General features: G+C 44.9%; 2 protein-coding genes across 3 annotated transcripts in view; one reads left to right on the top strand and one right to left on the bottom strand.

The window, feature by feature from the left end:
* Positions 1–693, top strand: part of CYP46A1 (cytochrome P450 family 46 subfamily A member 1) — a 36,933-nt gene extending 36,240 nt beyond the window's left edge. The window contains exon 15 of the mRNA XM_083166000.1: positions 364–693. Coding sequence (XP_083022126.1) covers positions 364–513 — 150 coding nt within the window. The 3' untranslated portion in view covers positions 514–693. The remainder of the gene's footprint in view (positions 1–363) is intronic.
* A 1,448-nt stretch (positions 694–2,141) lies between these two features.
* RIN3 (Ras and Rab interactor 3) overlaps positions 2,142–23,879 on the bottom strand; it is a 45,083-nt gene continuing 23,345 nt past the window's right edge. For both annotated transcript variants that reach the window (XM_083167602.1, XM_083167601.1), the window contains exons 3-10: positions 23,463–23,577; positions 18,673–18,745; positions 16,937–17,028; positions 13,958–15,778; positions 11,167–11,475; positions 6,526–6,657; positions 5,380–5,543; positions 2,142–3,224 (exon numbers count right to left, since the gene is read on the bottom strand). In XM_083167602.1, the coding sequence (XP_083023728.1) occupies positions 2,925–3,224; positions 5,380–5,543; positions 6,526–6,657; positions 11,167–11,475; positions 13,958–15,778; positions 16,937–17,028; positions 18,673–18,745; positions 23,463–23,577 (3,006 nt within the window). In that variant the 3' untranslated portion in view covers positions 2,142–2,924. The remainder of the gene's footprint in view (positions 3,225–5,379; positions 5,544–6,525; positions 6,658–11,166; positions 11,476–13,957; positions 15,779–16,936; positions 17,029–18,672; positions 18,746–23,462; positions 23,578–23,879) is intronic.

Below are 23,879 nucleotides of genomic sequence, written 5' to 3'. Positions count from 1 at the left end.
CGCTGCGATGGCCGTAGGGAGAAGGAGGCTTCTGATGACATCAGCAGCCCTCCCTCCCAACGGCTGGGCAATGCCTGCGGTGTCCGGGGTTCTTCCAAAAAAAAATGCCAGCGTGCCGCCCCAATTTAAAAACAAATAAATGGGTCTGAATCGGGTCCATAGTACAAACTGTGTGTTTGCTGCTACTTACAAGATGGATGCAGATCTCACAACCTGCAATGAGATTTCAGGGTAACGCTCAACAGCATATTTTACCCTCCACCACCTCTGAAAAATTAAATTAGCTGACCTGCTTTATGTGAGGTTTTACGGGTACATCCTGACACTGTCCCCTATATGAACCTGTGCTTTATCTTTGTACAGATGGAGGCCAAGGTGGTTATGGCCAAACTCCTGCAGAGGTTCGAGTTTGAGCTGGTGGAAGGACAGAGCTTCAAGATTTTGGATACAGGGACTCTGCGCCCCTTGGATGGGGTGATCTGCAGGCTGAGACCCCGATCAGGAAAAAAATAGACTTTTCTTAACAACAAATGTGATCTGACACCGCGGGTGACATTTAATGGGATGGAAAATTGTGTTTTTTTGCGATTTTTAGGCTAAAACCGTCCGACTTCGCACATTTTCCCAAATGTGGGGGGGGTGTCTTCTATCCATGTCACACAGCCTCAGGGAGAATGATATGAGACATTTTTTGGTACTTATGTAGTATCTGGGCTGCCGATTTTTTGATTGTATGCCTTAAGTTAAGGCATACAATCAGATGCGATGCGATGCGATATCGCATCGCATCGCATTGCATGCGACCATCGGATGCGATGACCCGATTTTTCCATAGGAATCAATGTTAAAATGGACTGAGTCCATTTTAACATGGAATTCAATGGGAAAAAGGGGTCCTTTTCATACCCCTACTATCCAAGTGGGCATGGAGTTGGATATAAACCTGTGGCGAGCGCAGCGAGCCACCGAGCCCGAAGCGTGGCGAGCGAAGCGTGGCGAGCGAAGCGAGCCCCGCGAGGGGACGGTATTCTGTGTCCCCTCGCGGGGCTCGCTACGCTCGCCACGCTTCGGGCTCGGTGGCTCGCTACGCTCGCCACAGGTTTATATCCAACTCCATGCCCACTTGGATAGTAGGGGTATGAAAAGGACCCCTTTTTCCCATTGAATTCCATGTTAAAATGGACTCAGTCCATTTTAACATTGATTCCTATGGAAAAATCGGGTCATCGCATCGCATCGCATCCGATGGTCGCATGCGATGCGATGTACCCGATTTAGAAATCGGCAGCCCAGATACTACATAAGTACCCATTTTTTGACAATTAAACATTTTTTTTTTTGTAGGCAATCTATTAAAATTAGTCTTTGTATATTTAGATATTCTGGTTTACTTTATTTAATGGGAAATCATCAACTTACCAGTATGCTTTTGTAGTGGTGGTGCGCTCGGAGCAGTAATCCCCTGGCAACGAGCATATGTAAATCCCCACCATATACATATGCAATGGCATATGTATCCCCAGCAGGTAAAAATAATTATGCAATGCCATTGTTCTGGTTATATCTTATGAAAGTGTGTGGCTGGATGCTACATAAGTGCACAACAGTGGTTGTTCTACCTCTGGTTGGTATCACCTCAGTATTAATCACTGTTACCCATTTTTAGAGAAGTTGAGGGTCTAGAAAATGTCTACTTGTCTCCTTGGATTCCATGTAGTGTATAATATGTCACTCAAGATGTTTGAACGGTGCTAGCATATTCCCATGCTCATATACAGGTGGAGACTACTTATAGAGAAGTATTATTTGCACCATCTGCCACCTACTGGTCACTGCTTGTAATATCTATATGACCATTTTAGCAGATACTCCAGGACCACTTCCATCCGGTACAAAAATGTTCTGCTCCTGGACCTCCCTCTTCATTTATAATTTACCTGAGGTAATACACCTTCCTCATTAATTAACCAGTTTAACGCAGGTGACAGTAATGAAAATGAAGAGCAGGGACAGAGTAAGTTACACCTGACAGAACAGCCATGTTGGCCGCTATGGTCTAGTCCTGCATTATAATTAAACCTTCCCTAAAAGGTGATATCGTCTAGATATTTGTGAGACCGAAGAAAAAGCTTCTCAATGTGTTATATACAAAGTTCTGTTTATATAGAACATATAAATAATAACTGTACATCATTCTATGCATAGTTAATGATTTGCCAAGGCACATTACAAGGAACATTGACAATGTTACAGTAAATAATCTTGTTTCCGTGGTAATTAATGTAAAACGACAGACCACAGCACTGCAAACAGCTCAATGCTGTCATGGCGGCAGTGTGACAGTGGTCAGAGCCATTACGGCATGATGGGACTATGGACTCCGGAAACATGGATGCTCCAGAAGCATACATTATGTGCACAGTAGCCAATCAAATTCTGTGACTCTTGTAAGGCAGCTTAGGAAACAACAGTAAACATTTGATTGGATGCGGGCTACTTTTCTCTCTTGTAACAATGATCATAAATGTAATTCTCTCCAAAAACACGGGTTCCATGATTCTGTGGTTTACATAAAGCACATGGCAATTTGAGAATTATTCTCGTGAAAACATTACAAGCAATCCTCAGCCTCCTGGAATAAAGAGGACCTGTTCCGTCATTTGGCGGCGCTCTGCGATGGCAGTCCAGTAAACCGCTGCGATAGGAGGAATGGCGTCATCTTAAATCTGCTTCTTGCACAAGATCTACAATCATGCAGGATAATATGGAGGCTTGCATAGAAATACTGGTGCTGAATTATCCTGTTAGATGTGCTCAGACAAACGGATGGGCCCAGCCCTCTCCAGCTCGTCATTCTGCAGGCCAGGAAGGCACAAATGGGTACACCCTGGTAACTGCCACCAAGTTCTCATGCCCACCAAGAACTAGAGAAAGTCCATTTCCTTCATCGTTGTGTCCTGCAAACTGGTGGTCTTGTACAGGAAGTGGAAGTCCAGCTTCTGCTCATTCTTCAGCAATGAGGTCTTCACCTGCTGAGGGAAAGCTTCTTCGGGGAGCCGAAGGCAGCGCTCGTTCACCAGCACGAAGAGTCCAAACTTCTCTGGTTCAGACACCTCAAACTTCTCCGCGCACTGCTGGAGAACTTGGGCCACGCTCGTGTCGGATTTCGTGGCTAAAGTCCTCATTTTGGAGTCCAGCTCCTCAAAAGAGATGGTGATGAAATCCTGCACAAAGAAAGAGGAGCAGTGAGAAGGTTGTACACCTACAGTCTACACCTCCCCTGATGACTAATGCTGGCCATATACCAGAATCAAATTCGCCAAAGATAGACCAAATTTATCTGACCTAGTCATAGACTGGCAGATAATTGGACAATATGATGGAGAGATTGATCTCAGTCACCATCGCCCCCCATTAGAAAAGCTTCAGTTTTGAGGACATGTTAAGAAACAATGACACACAAGGAACAACAATGTAATACACAAATATAAAAAGGTCCTAAAATATATACATTGCCAAAAGGACATGGGGGTAGATGCATTGTATTGTATAGGGCACAAGCTAGTTCAGCAAAGTACAGCAACTCAACATATCGCTGTTTCCATAAATGGATAGAAGACCACTGGAGATTGGTTGAGCCATGCTGACTGGATGCAATATCTTGGGTGCGAACGGACCTCTCCACCTACTTCCCATAAATCAGGCCTAGCCAACCAGAAGCTCTCCAGCTGTTGTGAAGCTACAAGTCCCAGCATGCATTGCCACAGTTTTGCTATTATGGAATGCTAGAACTGTGCCAAAGCATGCTGGGATGTGTAGTTTCCCAACATCTGTAGAGCCACAGATTAGCCAGGCCTGTCAGATACTCTATAGCAGTGGTCCTTAATGCACACGGACAGGCCAGGTTTATGGCTCTCCAGGCTTAGGCTTAGACTGTTGGTGCCACTTCTCTATAGAGTTCTGTCTGGCGAACGTGAACCAGTGAGACAGTACATTATCCTTCTGGAATATTCTATTGATGTGGGGGGTACATGAAGTCAATGAAGGGCTGCAAATGGTCACCAAACACTGCAACGACATGTTCAAAAGGACCAGTGGACACACCCCATGCCATGTAAACACACCCCACATCATTATGAAACCATCAATAGACTGCACAATGTCATGTTGACAATTTGGGTCCATGACCTCATGGGGTCTGTGGAACACCGGAACCCTTCCATAAGGCCAGTATACCTGGAACCGTGATGCGCTGGACCATGCCACATGTTACCAGTCTGCCAGGGTCCAATTAGCGACATCGCAAGACCCAGGTGAGCTACTGTGACTTTTCCCCTGTTTACACCACCAAACCAATGATGGCCCATATCCCATGCAAGCTAAAGAACACTGCATGGACCTGATCGATATGGTCTGGTACATTCTGCATTGAATGTGCATGCAAATTTACCACAGACAATTCTGACCAGATGGCTCTGGTCACGATCATTAAGCACCTGTGGTTGGCCAGTGTGCTGTCCATGTTTGGTGGTAATGCCTTTCGTGAGGAATTCCCAATACACATGTGACACAGTAGGTCGAGGGACAGGGCCTGATCAACCAATAGGCTGAACAGGCTGGACTGCTGGGTCCTGCAGGGGTAGGGGGGGTGTTGCAGTGCAGGCACAATAGACGCTGCGACTGTACACAATACTGAAAGTTGCGGGTGGGGATGGGCAGTGGATCTCTGCAGATTTCATGCCGACAAGATGGAATCTACAAAAAATGGCCTTCATCTTCTAAGATACCGATGCTAGTGTTCTTGCTAGTTCCCTAGCGTCTGTCAGGAGAAAGCAGGGTCCCCAGTGCTACCTTGAAGTGTGGATTCTGGGAGCGCTAGTGCGCAACGAGCAATAACCCACTAGCAACGAACATGTAACCCCAGGCAACGAGCAAGAAACCGCTGGTAACCAGCACATAGGCAAGAAAAATTATAATAAATGTATGGGGGGAGGGGCACTTCTGTATTAACAGAGGGTGGCTGGATCCCTTAATCAGGCCCTGTCGAGGGATATTGACTTTCTGCACAACTTTGGAAATGGAATGTCTCATCCTTTGGGCGCCAACTATCATGCCCCATTCTAACTCATAATTCACGTCACTTTGCCATGAGCAGACTAGCCGGGGGTGCAAGCTGACTCATGAGATGTCAGATTACAATGGATGCCGGTCTGGCCATTTCCAAGACGTCACAGTATGGTGGCAGTGCCACCACCACCACGTTACATACCACCACCTTTACATACTGCTATCCCATAACCTTTGGCTCTTCAGTGTATAATAATACATTTTTTGTTATATTACAATCTTGGCTTAACCCCTCAGCACAGCCCAGCATACCTGGATAGAGGAGCGAGACACCTTCGCCTTATTGAGCGTCCGTCTCCTTTCCCAGCGGTGGATGGAGTCCTGAACCTCCATGCTGAGCTGCCGCGTGACTGTTATCTTATCGTAATTCTTTATGTGCTCCAGCGCCCCGTACGTGGTAGTTAGGTAATAGGATCCTGCAGAGAGGAAGATCAGGTGGCACATTGCTTACAGCGCTCAGCCAAATCTATTCTAACCAGTGGCAGTTCCAGAGGTGGGGCTGCCGCGCTGTTTCAGATTCAAATATGTGAGCCACACCCACTGCCAGTGAGTCAGTTTGGAATGGCAGTGGGTGTGGCTCACTTTTTTGAATGTTGAACTTTGCTGCAGCCCACCCTCCCTCTCCCTCTCGAACCACCCCTGATTGTAACATTTACTGTATACTTCATTCCAGCAAAGTATACCCAGATGATAATTGGATCTAAAATAATGTTGACATGGGTTTCTCACATTTTTTGTGCCTGTGGTTGGGATGCTCTAACATCTGCGTGGAGGTGGGTCGCGGTAGAAGCCCATAGTCTTGTGGTGGATCTTTAGAGCATCCCACAATGCGGTAAAAACCCAGATAACAGGGTTTTTACAGCATTTTTAGTTTAGAGAATCCCGCCCAATGTCAACACCTGTCGACATGGACCCCCAATTAGCGTAACATGTATGGTCACCATGCGTCGGCCACTTTACCGTTTCCGATTGTAGTCCGCGGGGAGGGTAAAAAAATAATTGTGAAAAACTCATGTCAAGCTTTCACTTGTGTCGACATTTTGTCAATGTCGACCTATTGACTATCTATCTAAACACTGTAGACCTTTCACCTGCTTCCTGCTGCACACAACTGCAGTGAACCCTGGGATTTCAACAGACAACTCAAATTGGTTTAATTACTTGTAGCACCCAAAAGTTGTCACTAGGTGGCACTATTGCATCTGAGTTGCAAATAATTGGTTTCTGATATACCAGTGGTGCAAGGTAGAGACCAGCAGCTGCACTGAATCATTACAAATCCATCTGTCCGTAGTTTTATTCCATCAGTGACCCTAAGAAACAGTCAACTGAGCAGGTAAAAAAAAAAGTAGACACAATGTATCAACATAGATCATAGTGAATCGCTTAAGACGTTACCTTCTCCGAGCTGCAGGGCTGGATCCATCAGCTCCATCATGTACTCTACATCCAGCAGTAGGGCCACCAGGTCACAGCGGGCCAGCACATACATCAGAACCGGCAGGAAGTCATCTGCTCCATGGGGCTTCCCTGGAGAGAGAAGAGACAGGGAAATGTTCACAGACGGGCCACTGTACAACAATAAAACCCAATTCCCTCTTGTACATTCACATTATTACATGTCTGGATGCAGTCGGCGTTTTATGGGCCTTAATAGATGAGAACCTCCCAGGTAATAGCAGGACCACGCCCACTGTGCACTTAATAACATCCTGTGACATCATCAAACTGCTAGCTTTTAGCACATTGGCTCTGAGCGATCACGTGACACTAAGGGCACGGCCTAAGATATTTATCGGACACCAATAGCAAATTTAATAATATCATGCATTGTACAGGAGAAATAGTGAGTGCAAAAGACAAGTCACACTCATCCTCACCATAGAGTGACTAGACAACTGTACCGTAACCATAAATAATGCACCCCTTCCCCCCCATCCCCCTATGGTACCTGCTGGTTGTCAACATCCCCTACCCCGGTGGAGTCTACCGCTTCTGCCCTTATTAGTATCCATAACAATGGTCTCTTTCTGCGACAGTGGCCATATTGGGAGGGACATTTTCAATGTGGCATGCATGACAAGATCGCAGAAAAGTATCAGCAGGTCCCGGCAGGGATGAGGAAATAAGCTAACACAGACAACCAGTGCATAACAAGCCAACCAGTGCTTCCAAACCCCTGTGGGGTCTGCAGTGACTTTACTACAGAAGGATATTAAGATTATCCCGATACACCGATGTACAGTTATCCACAACTAGGTGACAATCCTGGAACATCTTGTGTCAACACATAATAAACCCCAGAATGCAAATCGCTACTTAAGGCCCCCATACACTATGCGATTTTGGTCCGATTTCGGCACTTGGTGCCGATAATCGGATGAAATCGGCCCAAAATCGTATGTGTGTGATATCTGATCCGATCCGATGCGCGGTCCCGTGCGCATCGGACCGGATCAGGGAGGTCGGACGGTCTGTACATACGATCAAGTCCGACCTCCCTGTATGCATATGCCTGCCACCTGACAGGCATATGCATGCAGACACCGGGCGGGCAGCGGGTCCCTGAGCACCGGCTGACTGACCTGGCCGGGCGGTGGTGCGTGCGGGCAGCGGCCAGCGGTGGTGGGGGCAGGCGGCGGGTGCGGTGAGCGCTGCTGACCTGGCCGGGCAGTGTACAGCGGGGACGGGCAGCGCAGTGGCGGCTATTATATTTTTAAAATACTTGTCAAATGACCGGCCGCTCTCTGATTGGCTGAGAGCTCTCCGGCCAATCAGAGAGCGGCCGGTCATTTGACAAGTATTTTCAAAATCTAATAGCCGCCACTGCGCTGCCCGTCCCCGCTGCTGCTATGTAAGTAAGTACACTGCCCGGCCAGGTCAGCAGCGCTCACCACACCCACCACCGCTGGCCGCCCCCACCACCGCAGCCGCCGCTGCCCGCCCCCAATTCTGCCGCTGCCCGCCCCCACTACTCCTCACCGCCCTGCAGCTCCCCGGGTTTTTTTTAACATGGGATAAATCGCATGCGATTTATCCCATGTAAAAAATGGCACATCAAGTGCCAAATTGTATGTGAGCCTCCCGGGGAGCTGCCGGGCAGCTCGCAGGTAAATTGGGTCCGACTTGTCCCTAGGACAAGTCGGCCTAATGTATGGGGGCCTTTAGTTGCATAAACTTTACCAGCGTAATTTGTTTCAGGCACGAACCATCGTCTCCACGAGGGTAAATATCACCCCGGGCAGATTACACAACACAATCAGAAGGTTTTATTACATCAGCAAACGCAGTTATTAGCACAAGACACAACCCTTGTGTAACAGACCCTTTCTGTGTCGCGTTGTGGATTCTAGAAGAGGAAGTAACACAGGACACACTGCAAGTGTTTTAGAAGAGTCAACATAATATGATTTGATCTGTGGCCAGAGCCTAGTATAGAAAGGGTCAGGTGCTTATGACAGTCTATTGCTGAACCAGCATCTGCCGGCAGTTTTGTGGCAGCGGTGGCTTCCGAATAAACCCGTCTGCAAGTTGCGCTTTATCATTGTAGACAGTGCGAGAACAAACCGGGTAACAACACACAGACTTGGAGGTAGGAGGGCCCTGCTGCAAGCGTACAATCTATAGGGATATAGGAGGGAAACACAAGGACAGGCACCAGTAATACCATAGATTGTAGGTCCAGAAGGGAAGCTATATAATACATAAGTGCCTCAGAGTGTGGTAAATAACTATGATAGGCTTGCCGGAAGAGGTGAGTTTTCAGGGAACGCTTGAAAGTTTGGAGGCTATTGGAGAGTCTTATTGTGCGTGGAAGGGCATTCCATAGGGTGGGAGCAGCCCGATGAAAGTCCTGTAATAGTGAATGGGAGCTAGTGATCCCTGCAGAAGAGAGTTGCAGATCTTGTGCATAGCGGAGCGAGCGAGATGGGAGATATTTTGTGATAAGTAAATAGGGTACTTGTGTATTATCACAGCGCCCACCTTTTTCATCGTAGGGCATTGTACAACCAAAAAATTGCATCGCATGCCTGATTCCTATGTTAAATGCGCCCCCCAGACCCGATTTTTAATTGTATACCCACCTTGATGGGTAATGACTATGTTAAATGCCCCCCATTGTTAACGCCACCCCACTATCAACGCCACCCCGAAGCGTGGCAAGCGTAGCGAGCCCGCGAGGGGCGACGGTACGCGTCCTCTGACCTTTTCATAACCCCACTATCCACGTGGGCCCACTATCACATATATTCCGCGTCCGCTCGCCACACTTTATAAAATCAACTGCACGTGGATAGTGGGGGTATGAAAAGGTCAGAGGACGCGTACCGCTGCGCTCGCCACGCTTCGGGTTGGTGTTGATAGTAGGGTGGCGTTAACAATGGGGGGGGCATTTAACATAGTCATTACCCATCAGGGTGGGTATACAATTAAAAATCGGGTCTGGGGGGGCATTTAACATGGGAATAAGCCCAAATTGGGCATGATCGCGTCGCATCGCATGCCATTATAATGGCATGCGATGCGACGCAATATTAAAATTGTATGCTCACGCCCGGGGAAAGGCTCAAATCGGGTCCCATCGCATACCTTAAGTAGTGGCATGCGATGTGATGGGCTCCGTGATAATACACAAGTACCATAATAGATATATGCTGGTGCAATATGGTTAATATGCGAGTAGCAGATAATGAGCGTCTTGCAAGGAAGATCAGCCTAGCAGCAGCATTGAAAATGGATTGCAGTGGGGAGAGTCTGTTCTTGAGAAGACCATGTCCCATGCAGTCATGTAACATGCGTGTCCAGGTTTACATGGCTGCTCCCATTACATTTTTATATATCATTAACCCTTTGAGTGACAAGTGAATTTGTAAAAATCGTCAAGCCAACATATTTATGCATCATAATATCCTGTAATGTTACCTTGTATAGGAAACATAATGTTGTTTTCCCCACAACATTTTTAGTTGAATTTATATAACAAATGTGAGCGACGCCGGTATTCTTAGCAGATATTTTGCACATTTCTCACAGAGATGTTGGGAATCAAAGGGTTAAGGCTTGTGTGCTGTTTGGCAACCTGGATATCTGATAAAATGACACAGCTGGTGCATTATTCTGGAGATAATGTCACTAGTTGAACCCTCTTTAAGTCGACATGCATTGGGTCGACGACTGAAGGTCAACAGAGCTAAGGTCAACAGGGTTGGAAGGTGGACACAAGTATTAGGTCGACAATGGGAAGGTCTACAGTCAAAAGGTCGACTGACGGTGTCTATGTTGACATCCGGGACAACAAAAAAAATTTCATATCGACCTTTTGACTGCCGACCTTCCCATTGTGGACATTTCAACTCTGTCGACCTTAGTCATGTCGACCCATTTCAGGTGTCAACCTAAGCCCTGTCAACCTTCAGTGGTTGACCATGACCCGTCAGGGAAATAGGAATGCGCTCAGCTTGTTACAGATGCCCCCTAGTGGTATGAACATGAAACATTCCTCTTGCAAGACCTGTAGCCAAAGCCAATATGTCTACTTCTCACATAAGGTTCCCTGTACTATATGTTGCATTTTGGCTGCACACATGGGGCCCAGGGTGCCAGGAGAAGCAACGGCGCCACGTGTGGCAGTCTCAGAATGTACACAACAGTCTTGGATCCCACACACCATACCATGATTGGGTAAATTAACAAAACAACAACAGGTCCTCCGGAGATAAAGCGGACAGAGATCAAATGCCAACCAATCAGCCCCTTACTTACATTTTCAAACACAGCCTGTAACATGGCAGACAGGAGCGGATTGGCTATTACTTTAGGCTAGAGATGTGCAGGCTCTGATTTACTCTGATTTACTCTGATTTCAAAGCAGGATCTTATTGACTATCAACTGTCAACAACGGTCATGTGATTTGGGATAGCCAATAAGATCCTACTTTGAAATCAGAGTAAATCAGAGCCTGCACATCTCTACTTCAGGCTAATAATAAACACATTGCCATGTGCCGTGAAAGACAGGTTATGCCATATGCTAAATACCTGGATTTCCTGTTGCCATGGAGTCATAGATGAGCTTGCAGGACTTGAGGAGATAGGTTATCTTCTTCTCCGGGGAATAGGACTTGTGCATGGTGACAAACTTCTGCATAATTTTCTCCATCACGCTGCTGTCCGGCACACTGGTGGTGACGCCCAGGTCGGTGGTGGTGGTGTCCTGGATGACCATCTGGTTCTCAGTCAGAAGACGCAGCGATCCATCCTTATTGTGTATCTCACGCAGGTAGCTCTCAATAGGGGCTTTCAGGGGCTTCAGTACACACTTACAGAGCGCGGCTTCCACGATGGTGTCTGCACCGGCACATGCAAGGAAAAAGGGCCTGTGGTTACCATTTCTGCCAATACTACGGGCAACATACGGGTATGACTTATTTGCGGTTAATAAACTGTGCCACAAACCGTCAGGAGAGGATAAATATATTAAAAAAGAAAGTTTAAAAAAAGTTTTTTCAAATTTTCCACCTTGTGGTTAACTTGTTTGGTTTGTATATACAGTTACTAAACACATCGCTTCCCGTTTCTGATTTCCTCCATACAGAATAGATTTGACAGTTGCTTCTGCCCTTGAACACAACGCAGTTCAGCCCTGCTTCATGTGCTTATTGTCCGCTGAGCTGCTGCATGTTGTTTTCAAGGGTAATATACATAAGGAACACTGCTTAGATGATATAATGGGATTTAATTGCATTATAAAAACTGCATGCAAATTGATATATGCATATTACACCAGCATCTAATCTTTCATCGAGGGACGATATTTACACACTCTGCTCTCACCTTGGGAGCAGGACTACTGTAGGTTACCATCCTAAGAGTATAAGGACATTATTTCCAATTTTTAAGATTCTAAGTAGGAATATACAACCGCACACTGTCAGCCTAGACTTAGCCTGGACTTAAACTGGACAGAAACTACAATCAACATAAGTGCAACTCTTAACTGCTAAAACTTTGAATATTACTCTCTTTCTGCTTGCATATGCACTGTCTGTTTTGAAAATGCACAGCTGTAATGACTTCACCTCTCCTGCTCTTCCATTGATAATAGGTGTCCCCCAACATTTTATTCTTGGCCCTCTTCTTCTCTATCTCTACATGTCCTCTCTGGGTGAGCTTATTTGCTCACTTAACTTCCACTATCACCTCTATGCTGATCATACTCAAATCTACCTCTCCTCTCCTGATCTCTCTCCCTATATCCTCACTCATATCTCCAACTGTCTCTCTGCTGTCTACTCTTGGATGACCCAGCGCTTTTTTAGACTTAAAATATTAAAGACTAAGCTGACCTCTTCCCACCCTCCTGCATAAAACCTGACAATCTCTCAACCTAACCTGTTTAAGCTGACTTCTTCGCCTTCTGTGTCACCCCAGTCTGTCTAACCCTCGCCTTTAGAATGTAAGCTCTCACGAGCAGGGCCCTCTCTCCTTATGTGCCTTTCTTAGAATATATAAACCTCTGCCACCCTGATAATTGCTTCAGTGTCCTGTCCCCTGGTGCAACTATCCATATTAACCATGTACTTGTCCTAAACTGTCTTGTACTGTAATTTGTTATGTGTTTTTGATTATAACTATGCTCTGTAAAGCGCTGCGGAATCTGTGTGCGCTATATAAGAAACTGTTAATAAATAAATACATTTTTCACCACTGTAGAATCTGGCAGACATTTTTATTAAAGGGTCCATCACTCACAAGGGATGGTTTTCCCTTGTAAATGATTGCCCCTTTCATTCAATACACTTTGGGAGATAGTTGTCAAAGTTCGATGAGTGATAAAGATACCTATTTAGTAATTCTAAGCTCTAGCCAATCAGCTCCTTACTGCTATGTTACAAGCTATCGGCCCCATTTCTGAAGTTTCTTTTTTGTTATACAGTATTAACTTTTTTCCTTCATTTTCATTAACCCGTCGCCAAATAGCGGTAACGTTGAAACACCCAGCGGCAGTGCACTGTATGTTCATTTCCAAACTGTGCTGAGGAATTGTGCGGAGGATGATTGACTGGTACTGTACCTCTCTCCACGCTTTGGTAAATCTCACCTAAAGTTTTAAAAGCACCTTTTGATACTGCAAATCAGGGCTGGGTCATCTGTAGCTCTCTACCTGCTGTGGAACTAACATTCCAGCATGCCCAGCCATCTTATTGCTGGAGGAACATACAGGAAGTTGTAGTTCCAGAACAGCAGGAAAGACAGAACCTTATCCCTCGGTCTTCCTGGATAGCCATGTTTTCAGATTGCCTTCATTTAGAGCAATTAACGGCCCACCAATTAGACAGTGACCATCCTAAATTAGTTGGGAAGCGTACACTTGAAAAGTCAGTCCAGGCTGATCTTTCTTTCCGAAGAGTAGATAAATCATTTGATGGTGATCGATGGTAAACATCAAATGATTTCTCTTCCGTTCAGCCGTATGCTAAGGAGCAGATTCTCCACACATTATTCCTATGGAAGGCTTAGTTCATATACCCTACATTCACAGAGCAGCCAATTAACCTATGGTATTACAGGACAAAACCCACACACAAAACCCACACATACAAACTCTACAAACATTGTGTCATGGTCAGAATCAAACTCAGAACTCCAGAAATGTGAGCCATGGTGCAACCCTTAGAAAGTCTAGTAAAAACAGACTGTACTAATGAAAACATTTAACTGTCCTTCAACATCTCAGATACCTGAAGGACAACATCACTGGTATAATCTAATTCAGTAAACGTGCCAGTCCCTGGGCTCAGCTCTTTAGCAAACATAAAGTGGCACTTACCAATCTTTTCATCAGTGTAGACTGTATAATCCACCATGGACTTTAGCTCAGTGCTCTGTACAAGGTAACTCTTCAGCTGAGTCATCATCAGACGGATCTCCTGAAGCATCTCCGTGCTGGAGCTCTGTTTGGCCATCATCTCCAGACTGTAGGCTTTGTAGTCCTGGACTAAGTTCCCAAAGTAAGAGTCTTTGTCATGAGCCAGCTCATTAATTCTCTTCTGCAGCTTCCGGTCTGCAGACATGAACGCAGAAAAGACGTTGGCGATGGCTACAATGGACAGTCTGTTCTTAGCCCTGTCTAGATTAAATGACTGTGACTTTTTGAGTGAAGAACTGGCCGGTCTCTCGGTGTCTTCTTCAGCACTGCTGGTAGAGTAGGTATCTGGCTCTGGGTTTGACTGCGTAGCATTAAGGTCACTCGATGGGGAACTTAAGGAGGAATCGGAGCCCTTCTGTTTGTGGGATGACAATCTTTTATGACGGGACACTTTGGAATCTGCTTTTTTCTTGTCGCTGGAATGGATTTTATTATCCAGGATTGGGGTCTCAGAGTTCCTTTTTGGTTCCTGTTTCACTGGGCTAGGATGTATAGATAAAGACCTAGAAGAAAGTCTATTCTTTCTTGGTGGTGGAATAGGCGGTGGTTTACGGTTATGTTCGGCTTTTGTACTACGCAGCTCAGCCGAGGTCACCTTATTTTCCACTTTGGTTTGCTCGCTTACACAAGTCCCTTCTTGTTTTAGTAACATGGATTCAGGCTTTGTATGCATGATTTTAAGCTCAGGAGAGGTTTGATTTGGTTTTCCCTGCAGGTCCTTCTTCATGGTGAAAACATTCGTTTTGGTCTCTGGAAGTTTTCCCGACTGTCGCCTTCTTGGCACAACAGGTGGAATGTGAGGTGGAGTTTGATTTTCAAGACCCTGAGGGTGTGAGTCATTAACTACACTGTCCCTTTTCTCTTCTGCACTATTGATTCTCATATTCGATAGAGATTGGCCAACAAGGTCCACCTCACCGGAGATAACTGTAGACTCCTCAGCAGAGTCCTTTTCCTTGTCTTCAATTTCAGGAGCAGGAGGAGGAAGGGTTAAGTCTGTCTGTATTTGTTCAAGTGAATCAGAAGGTGTTGCAAAATAATCTGGACTGGGACTTGACTGAGTTGGTGAAGTACTAGCAGGTGGACATTCAGCAAGGGGTCCAGTTGATGGAGAGTTAGAGATAGAACCAGTTTTTGGGCAAGAATTAAGTGTAAGAGGTTCCAATTCCGGAGACTTAGGTGAGGGACACACAGAGAGAGGATCAGAAGGAAGGTTCACAGGAGGAATTAGAGTAGGAGAGTCAGTTGGTGGAGAGCTAGGATCAGGGCAGATGGAGCTGGTCTTCGATACTGGTGAACTTACAAGAGCTGAAGGTGTGGGAGCTCCTACTGTAGTTGAGAGAGAATGTGAAGGTTTATAATTTGGAGGAGGAGCAGAAGGAGGAACTGACGGCAGTGGTGGCTTATGTAAAGAAGGAGGCGGTGGAGGAGGTCTCCTATGAGTAAATTTAGACAGCTGAAGTTCAGGCTTTGCATCACAGCTTTTAAGAGGAAGTTTACTTGAACTTTGTGAGTTACTACATTCTTCAATAAAGATAGGATCAACAAACCACAGCCGGTCATTTTCAACAGAAACCTCAATTTCACACACACAGTCACTTGCTTCTCCTGAATGGTCTTGTCTGCAATTGGTGAGATTATCACGTACACCGACGGGTGATGACAACTTCCCAGACTGGGAAATGGACGAGCCTTTCAGTCTTATGGGGGAGTCCCAGAATCCTGTGTGGAAACATGAGTACTCAGAATGAAATGTGTGGGCATTTGTACCGTAGTGGCCAAAGATATCTAACCACAAAACACACGTTTTATGCGATATGTGAATAACTGTAAGGTCACAAAACACTTTGTAAAAAATATTGTCCAGACTTAGTTTCCTAGTTAAAAAAAAAAAAAACTAATTTCCTCAAAGTAATTTTAGAGTAACCATAGCAGCAGGTACTAGCTTTTGATAGGCGGAGTCAGACTTCGCCATACATTCACATACAGTTACAACATTGATTATCCGCCACCTTATGGTCCGGTACTTCCTTTAAACTGTACAAATCAGGTGCTGGGGTGGGTACTTATTCTGCAGGGGGGCAGTTACACTGGTTAGGTTGGGGAGGGCTCGGTTAGACCGCAGGGTAGAGCAAAATGCCACCAGACATCACTAATAATAAATAAATAAAAACCAAATGTAGTAGCTCCATTAACATTATGATCAACTAAAATAAATGGATCATGTTACAGTAAAAACGCCACGTTTCAGGTAGGCCTTATTCATAACACATGGTTAACCGCAAGTCCTGGGCTCGTGGGGGTAATTCAGACCTGATCGCACAGCCGCGGATTATGGATACACTGCGCATGCATATATAGACTGTAGCACGCATGCGTGAGGCCGTCCTGCGATGAAAGCCTGCTACTGTACTTTTTCCATTTGCAAGCCATTCCCAAAGTGATTGACAGCAAGTAGGCGCCTGGGGGTGGAGCCAGGCCGTTTAATATGAGTGCTAAGAAAAATGCAGGCGTGCCAGACAACACACTAGGAGTGTCCGGGAAAACGTAGGCGTGCCTGAGCGTCTTGGGGGAGGGTGTGTGACGTCAGCTCCAGGCCGGACATGCCTTTTTTCCCCATCACACCGGTGAGTAAGTCTCGGGCTATGTGGCGCCTGCGATGACTGGCGCCCAGTGTAAAAATCATTCGATGGTGAGACTGTTACGATGGGATTTGGACAGATTTGCTCGGCTGCGAATAGATTTTTAGCCGTATGCATCCATTTGCACTGGGAGCACATTTAAGGCGGGATTTCACTTTAACGAGGCGGCGGCTTAACTGAACACTGGCAGCTGCAAATTCGCTACCGTGCAATCAGGTCTGAATTAGGACTCAGTTACCTGTGCCGAGGTTGGAAATCACTTCCAGATCTTTCAGACTTTGGGCTCTGGATATTACACGCGGCAGCCTCAGGGGCGAAGGTAAAATATCTCTGCGGAGAAAAGGTAACAGCGGAATTAATCACCTGTTTTGCAATATGTACAACCATATGACAGGAACACAAAGGGTATTATTATACCAGCTGTGCAGGAGACGGATATGGAATAGGTATACATTGCAAATTAATCCTCAACTCCTCCCCTGTATTAATTCCTTCTCCCACTTCCAATGCCCCTCCCATTTTCAGGTATCCTAGCATTGTGCACCCAATTATTCATAATCTTTTACGTTCTTCTCTTCTCCGTCATCTATAAGATCCACCCTAAAACCTCCCCAGGGGGCAGCTCACCCTCTTACCTCCCCCCTTGTCTCTACAATGTATTGACTATACGGTATATAGTGACTATATCACCCTATATATTTTATGCCCATCACCCCACTTCTCATAATAATACCTTCGGATAGGGTGGGCTTAGGACAAGTCCCACTCATAATTAGTTTTAACTCACCCCAAAATCAAACAACATTTCATTTTAGAATCTAGAGTATTTCTGCTGGCATGGGACAACGCAATAAAATGGCAAAGCATACCATGTCAGTTAGGCTTGCAGGAAATCACTGGCAAATGTTTGTGTGTATGATAAATAGGTCAGGTCATTTCCATTACCTAGAGGATAGTAAGCCAATCTCTAAACCCGCTACAAGATAGAGACGCATAAACCAAAGTCTCCTTTCTCTTATGGACCGAATAGGCCGTATGCAAAAATCTTAACACTATTTATTTAAGGTGAATCAGTTGGAATTACAGCCACAATCTGTAGAGCACCCATCATATAAATGCCAAACAAGTTATGGTTGTTAGAAAAATGGATTAAACCCCCAGTTCATGGCAAAATATGTACTTTGTATTGCCTGGGAATCCTTGTTCCAATACGATCTGGATATGTAGAACATGTAAACCACAGGAGGGGGAAGAGAGTAGAGAAAAGCAGACTCGCAGCCCCATTGTATGTGTGGAACAGATTAGGCGTGACTCGCACATGTCCTGTAATTACAAATGTCTGTTGCCGACGGTAATTAAAGGAGGAGAGCATGCAAAGCCACCAAATTAATAGGCTCATCACTGCTTCCCCTGACAGAAGTAGAACTCTGCTCGGTCTTTGGAGCACAATGACCTCTGTCTGCGGATTTTCGGCCTCGTACAAAACCACTCCGTGATGTCAGAATATGTAAACTGGCAAAGAACTCAGCTTGACAGGTGTTCAATTGATAGTCAGTAAATTTGCTAACATAACGAGACACAGGTGTACATTATCATCACTGACCATATTTGCACACCTACGTCTCTGCAGAACCTGTGGCACTGGTGGAGCTTGCTGGGACTAGTAGTTCCACAAGGAACAGACAAAGATGGTCTGCCTCTAGTTAACTAAAAAAGGATGATAGGCAAGTTATTTGCAGCACACTGGTCGGTCATCTCCTTTTGACTGAAAAAAGCCTTTTAAGTGCCGCCCGACGGTCTCCTAGGTAACAACCCCAACAAAACCTCTCTTCCGACGTTCCGAGTCTATCGGTACAAGCAGCAGGGTATCCGGCTGAGGTGGTGATAATTTTGCGCTCCCTGTCAATGGATTTATAGAACTACACACCGGCGTACAGAAGTACCTGGACACTGCAAAGCTCCGGGTCTACTTACCGGCTGACACAGCAGAACGCCACCAGCTTAAAGATATCTTTAAACACCAGCATGGAACCCTCCAGGTACATCACTGCGGGGAGAGAAGGAGGAGATAAGACGCACTGTGCTTCCTTGCAAATACGACGGCAGTGTACAGTACAGACATACAAGGAAACCATACATGTGCATCATTGAATCGAATTGCTGTAACTAGTATGCGATACCGTCATATATAAACACGTACAGAGCATTTCCCCCTTACACACAAATGCAATAAATGGGAACACAAACTATATTAGAAACTAAATGGGGGTTTGCACCTTTACGGGTTTATTTACCAAGATGAGAGTTCTATCGAAGATGGGATGTTGCTATGGGCAACCAACCAGATTCTATTATCTTCTAGATCAGGCATGTCCAACGTTGGCCCTCCAGATGTTGTGAAACTACACATCCCAGCATGCTTTGCCACAGTTTTGCTATTAGAGAATGCTAAAACTATTGCAAAGCATGCTGGGATGTGTAGTTTCAAAACATCTGGAGGGCCAACGTTGGACATGCCTGTTCTAGATGATGCTGAATAAATAAAACGTAGAATCTTATTGGTTGCTATGAGCAACATCTCATATTCAATAGAACTCCCATCATAGTAAAAAAAAAAAAAACATCTTATGCAGATGTGTTGGGATCATGAATAATAATTGGGAAGGGGTCTGTATTAAAAACTAGTGGCACTGCAGGGGTCTGATTGTATACTGTACATGAGTGAGGGGGTGATTTTAGACTGTATACTAAGCCCCATACACACTAGGCTTACAGTGTGTACACTACCTATTAACGATGCGCACTCCCACGTCCAGCATGTCGAGGAAGGTCCTCAGTGTGGCCGTCTCAACACCCACAGCATCAGCAAGTGAGTGTGCATTTGCCAATGCCTGCCCCCACACTGGGTCCCCACCGCTGCGGGGGGGGGGGGGCGCATCAGCAAGTGTTTGTTTGGGGCTTTAGAGGGGGGGGGGGTTCTATATTTAAAATCAGTGAGCGCTGATTATTGTATACTGTACATCAAAGCGGTTTCTGTATTGTATACTGTGCAGACAGAACATCAGCGGCAAGCCAGTAGAAACTGCGATAGAAGCTTTAGCTTTTAATAAATACAATTATACAGAACAATTACAATAACACTCGGCTAGTGTCAGCTCCTGCCTGACATTTTTCAAACACAGTCTGTGACATGGCAGGTAGGAGCTGATTGGCTGGCTGTTTATCAGTCTCCATTTTACCTCTTTTTGAAGCTTAGCTAATGTCTGCTACGATGGTGAGGTTGTGGAAGACAATTTCATGTCACAGGCCAAGAGACTCAACTATGCACAAACACATAGTTACCGGGGTGGGCAGGAAAATGGCAGCAGGTGCTCTAGACTGAAGAGTCGCAATGTGAAACTGTTGCCGGTAACAGAAGGCAGTGTGTTCGGCACAGGGCTGGACAGCTGTCCAATAATGAGCGTCTGCAAGCAAAAGTGACGCATGGTGGAGGTTCCTTGTAAGTCTGGGGCTGCATAACAGCAAACGGAGTTGGTGATTTGGTCAATACTGTACTGAGAAGACCTGGTGCTGTTTTGAAGGAAAAGGGCTGCTACCAATTAGATTTATCTTCTGATCGTTCAGTTTCCCTTTTGGTAATTGATAAAACATTAAACTATTCACACTTCAGTTTTTTTTTCTTTTTCTTACATTCTCTTACAGAATTTTCCCACAACTGCCTAAAACTTTTGCACAGTGCTGTATATATACTATATACGAACTGTATATGTCATGCAAACCCTGCAGACTTGTCACTCGGTGACACATTCCAGAGTCACTTCTCTTATTTGGCTTACAAGAAAGCAGCGTAGGCTCATGTGATGCTGCATAGTCTGATTTACTGGCAAGGGTCCGACATCTGCTGATAGAGCCACAAATCCCTCCAAAGTGACTGCATGGGAACAACTTGTGAGCCTCCAGCAGTGACTACTTTATACAAGGTAAAAGCACACTGAAGAAGTTATAATGCTGTAGTAATCACACATGTTCCAGTACACTTTAGCATAGCTTTCATTGTCGCACCAGTTCCTAAGGTCCATCTGATACAACATGGCACCTTTGTTAGGGAAAATATTATCCCCACCACCACTAAAAGGTAGCCGATGTCTCACCTGCATCTTTAGGACAGGCCAATGAGCTCAGTCATTTCCCCTCCTATAGCATCACTGGCCCTGTCCCATATGTAAATCTGCCAGTATAGCAAAAAGCTGAGAGTTCACAGTCTGTCTGTCAGACTCTGCCCATATACTGTAGTTAGACCAGTGGTTCTCAAACTTCAAACAGTTCACATTTTCTTGTTCACCTAGCAGGTACACAGGTGTAGTCATTACTGACACATTTTAAAAGATTCACAGGTGGAGATACCGGTACATTTTTTTTTCACATGATATTCTGTGAGGAACCCTGGAAAACATGAACTGTTTGGGGTCCTGAGGACTGAGATTTAAAACTTACAAGTTAGGGATGATCACCTCACTCTTACATGAAATACACAACCTTTCATATGCATTTATGTATGAAATCAGTGTTACTGTCTCGATGCGATGCAACGCGATTTCACCCGATTTGTAATTGTACAGGCACCCAGATGCCTTATTACCATGTTAAATGCCCCCCCAGACCCGATTTTTAATTGTATACCCACCCTCATGGGTTATGAGTATGTGAAATGCCCCCCCCCCCCATTGTTAACGCCACCCCACTATGAACGCCAATCCGAAGCGTGGCGAGCGCAGCGAGCCTGCGAGGGGCAGCGGTACGCGTCCTCTGACCTTTTCATATCCCCACTATCCACGTTGGCGTGGAGTTGATTTTATAAGCGAGCCCGAAGCGTTGCGAGCCTCGCGTATACCTGTGAAGTAATGCGCGTCCGCTCACCACGCTTCGGGCTCGGTGGTTCGCTGCACTCGCCACACTTTATAAAATCAACTCCACGCCGACGTGGATAGTGGGGGTATGAAAAGGTCGGAGGACGCGTACCGCTGCGCTCGCCACGCTTCGGGTTGGCGTTGATAGTGGGGGGCCGTTAACAATGTGGGTGCATTTAACATATTTATTACCCATCAGGGTGGGTATACAATTAAAAATCGGGTCCGGGGGTGCCATTTAACATGGGACTCAATGGGAAATTGTAATGAAATTGTAATGACGCGATTTTAAAATTGTATACTCAGCCCGGAAAAAGGCTGAAATCGGGTCCATCGCATACCTTAATTAGTGGTATGCGATAATACACAGGTACCGTAATTTGTTTTAACAAATCTTGTCTATTGAACAGAACTCATCTCATGTACCCCTGCAAAAAGAAATTACTAAACCCACTTGGTTTTATTATGCTTAGATGGCCTATGAGAATTAAATACTCTAAGGAGTAAATGTACTAAAGCTTCTAAAAATGAAAAGTGGTGATGTTTCCCTTAGCAACCAATCAGATTCTTTCTGTTAAGAAGCTTTGGTAAATTTACCCGAACACTGTTTGTTTTTTTTGCCTCTTACCTAAATTATAATGTTTTTGCAATTTATTTTATAGACTTGCGGTACCGCAATGGGTACCAGCTTTGAGCCCAGCACAATTTATTTATAGTGCGTTTACAGACGTTTCACCGCTTATGAACATTTTCTGAACAGGGCATATTCTGCAGCACAAAGCAAATGGGACCAAACTGTACTAAATTGAGGCTTGGTGATGACAGAGAGGTCAAAAGGCCCCGGCTAGGGGTAGGAATTTCAATAATGATCTGGGACCAGATTGACCATCAAAAATGAATAATAAAAAAAAAAAAAATAGGAATTATTTCACATTTAGGTTCACACGTGAAACAAGCTAAAAGTGTAGAAAGAGGAACTAGACTCATTACAAACATCCTTTCTGCTTTATTCCAGCGTCCTTTATCACCCACAGGGGAATACCAAGGTTCTGTAATCTATGTACTACTGCCACACTAAAGCTGCCCACACACCAATAGATATATATATTTTTTAAAAGATATAACTGCTTTCGATCAAATGGAATGACCTATCATTTAAAAACTGCCCTTGTGTGGGCATGATAACAATGGAATGCACGTACCCAATGCTCCATTCAGCATGCCGAGAGAGAACTACCTGACTTGTAGGATTTGGCGCACGTCGTTCCATGTGTAGTCATGATAAACGATGAGCTAATGATGTGTTAATGATTTGCACTTGTTAACCGACCCATCAAACCCACTGATCGATTACACAATGGTTGTGTGTGTGTGTGTGTGTGTGTGTGTGTGTGTGTGTGTGCATATCTTTTGGCCAGGAGTGTTTTGGATTGCAAGGGAAATTAGGTGACAGGTTGGATTGTTCATAAAATTGTGCCATGAACAGTCATAATTGGGGCTGTCATAATATTCTCGAAGCATAAAATCAGGATTACCAGTACAACATGCTAGAATATCAACAGAACTAGGATTTAAATCCTACATAATCAGTTTTCCCATATTTGGGAATATATATATATATATATATATATATATATATATATATATATATATATATATATATATATATATATATATATATATATATATATATATATATATATATATATATATATATTATATGTTATTCCCATTAAATAAAAAAAACATTGTGGAAGTTTCCTGAGAGCTACAATATACTGTAATATACAAAGTGTGTGATAGGGGTCTGATGAAGTTCTATGACGTTTGTATGGCTCAGTAACAGAAGCGGCTTACTTGTCCTCTGCTCTCTAATGTTGTAACGGACGATGCCAGCTGCCTCTTGCTGCTCTGTAAAGTGAGCCCAGAGGATCATGCATTTCATCTCCACGTCCCGCGTCACCAGGAAAACCTGCAACAGAGACACACAATGTGACAGGGCCCTGCTGTTTATTAAGGGGGAGATTCAGGATATTTAGCAAAAGCAAACTCCATCTTTAATGGGCAAAACCATGTGCACTGCAGGTGGGGCAGATGTAACATGTGCAGAGAGAGTTACATTTGGGGGAGTTCTATTGTTTCTGTGCATGGTAAATACTGGCTGCTTTATTCTTACACTGCAATTTAGGTTTCAGTTTGAAAACACCTCACCCAAATCTAATGCTGCCCATACACTTGTGTGATTGGATTCGATATGACAGCGCAGTGTTGATG

The sequence above is a fragment of the Crinia signifera genome, chromosome 12, assembly GCF_055691185.1.
Source record: "Crinia signifera chromosome 12, ASM5569118v1, whole genome shotgun sequence".
Lineage (NCBI taxonomy): Eukaryota > Metazoa > Chordata > Amphibia > Anura > Myobatrachidae > Crinia > Crinia signifera.
Note: the sequence above shows the minus strand (reverse complement) of the source record. Positions and strands in the feature narration are given on the sequence as shown.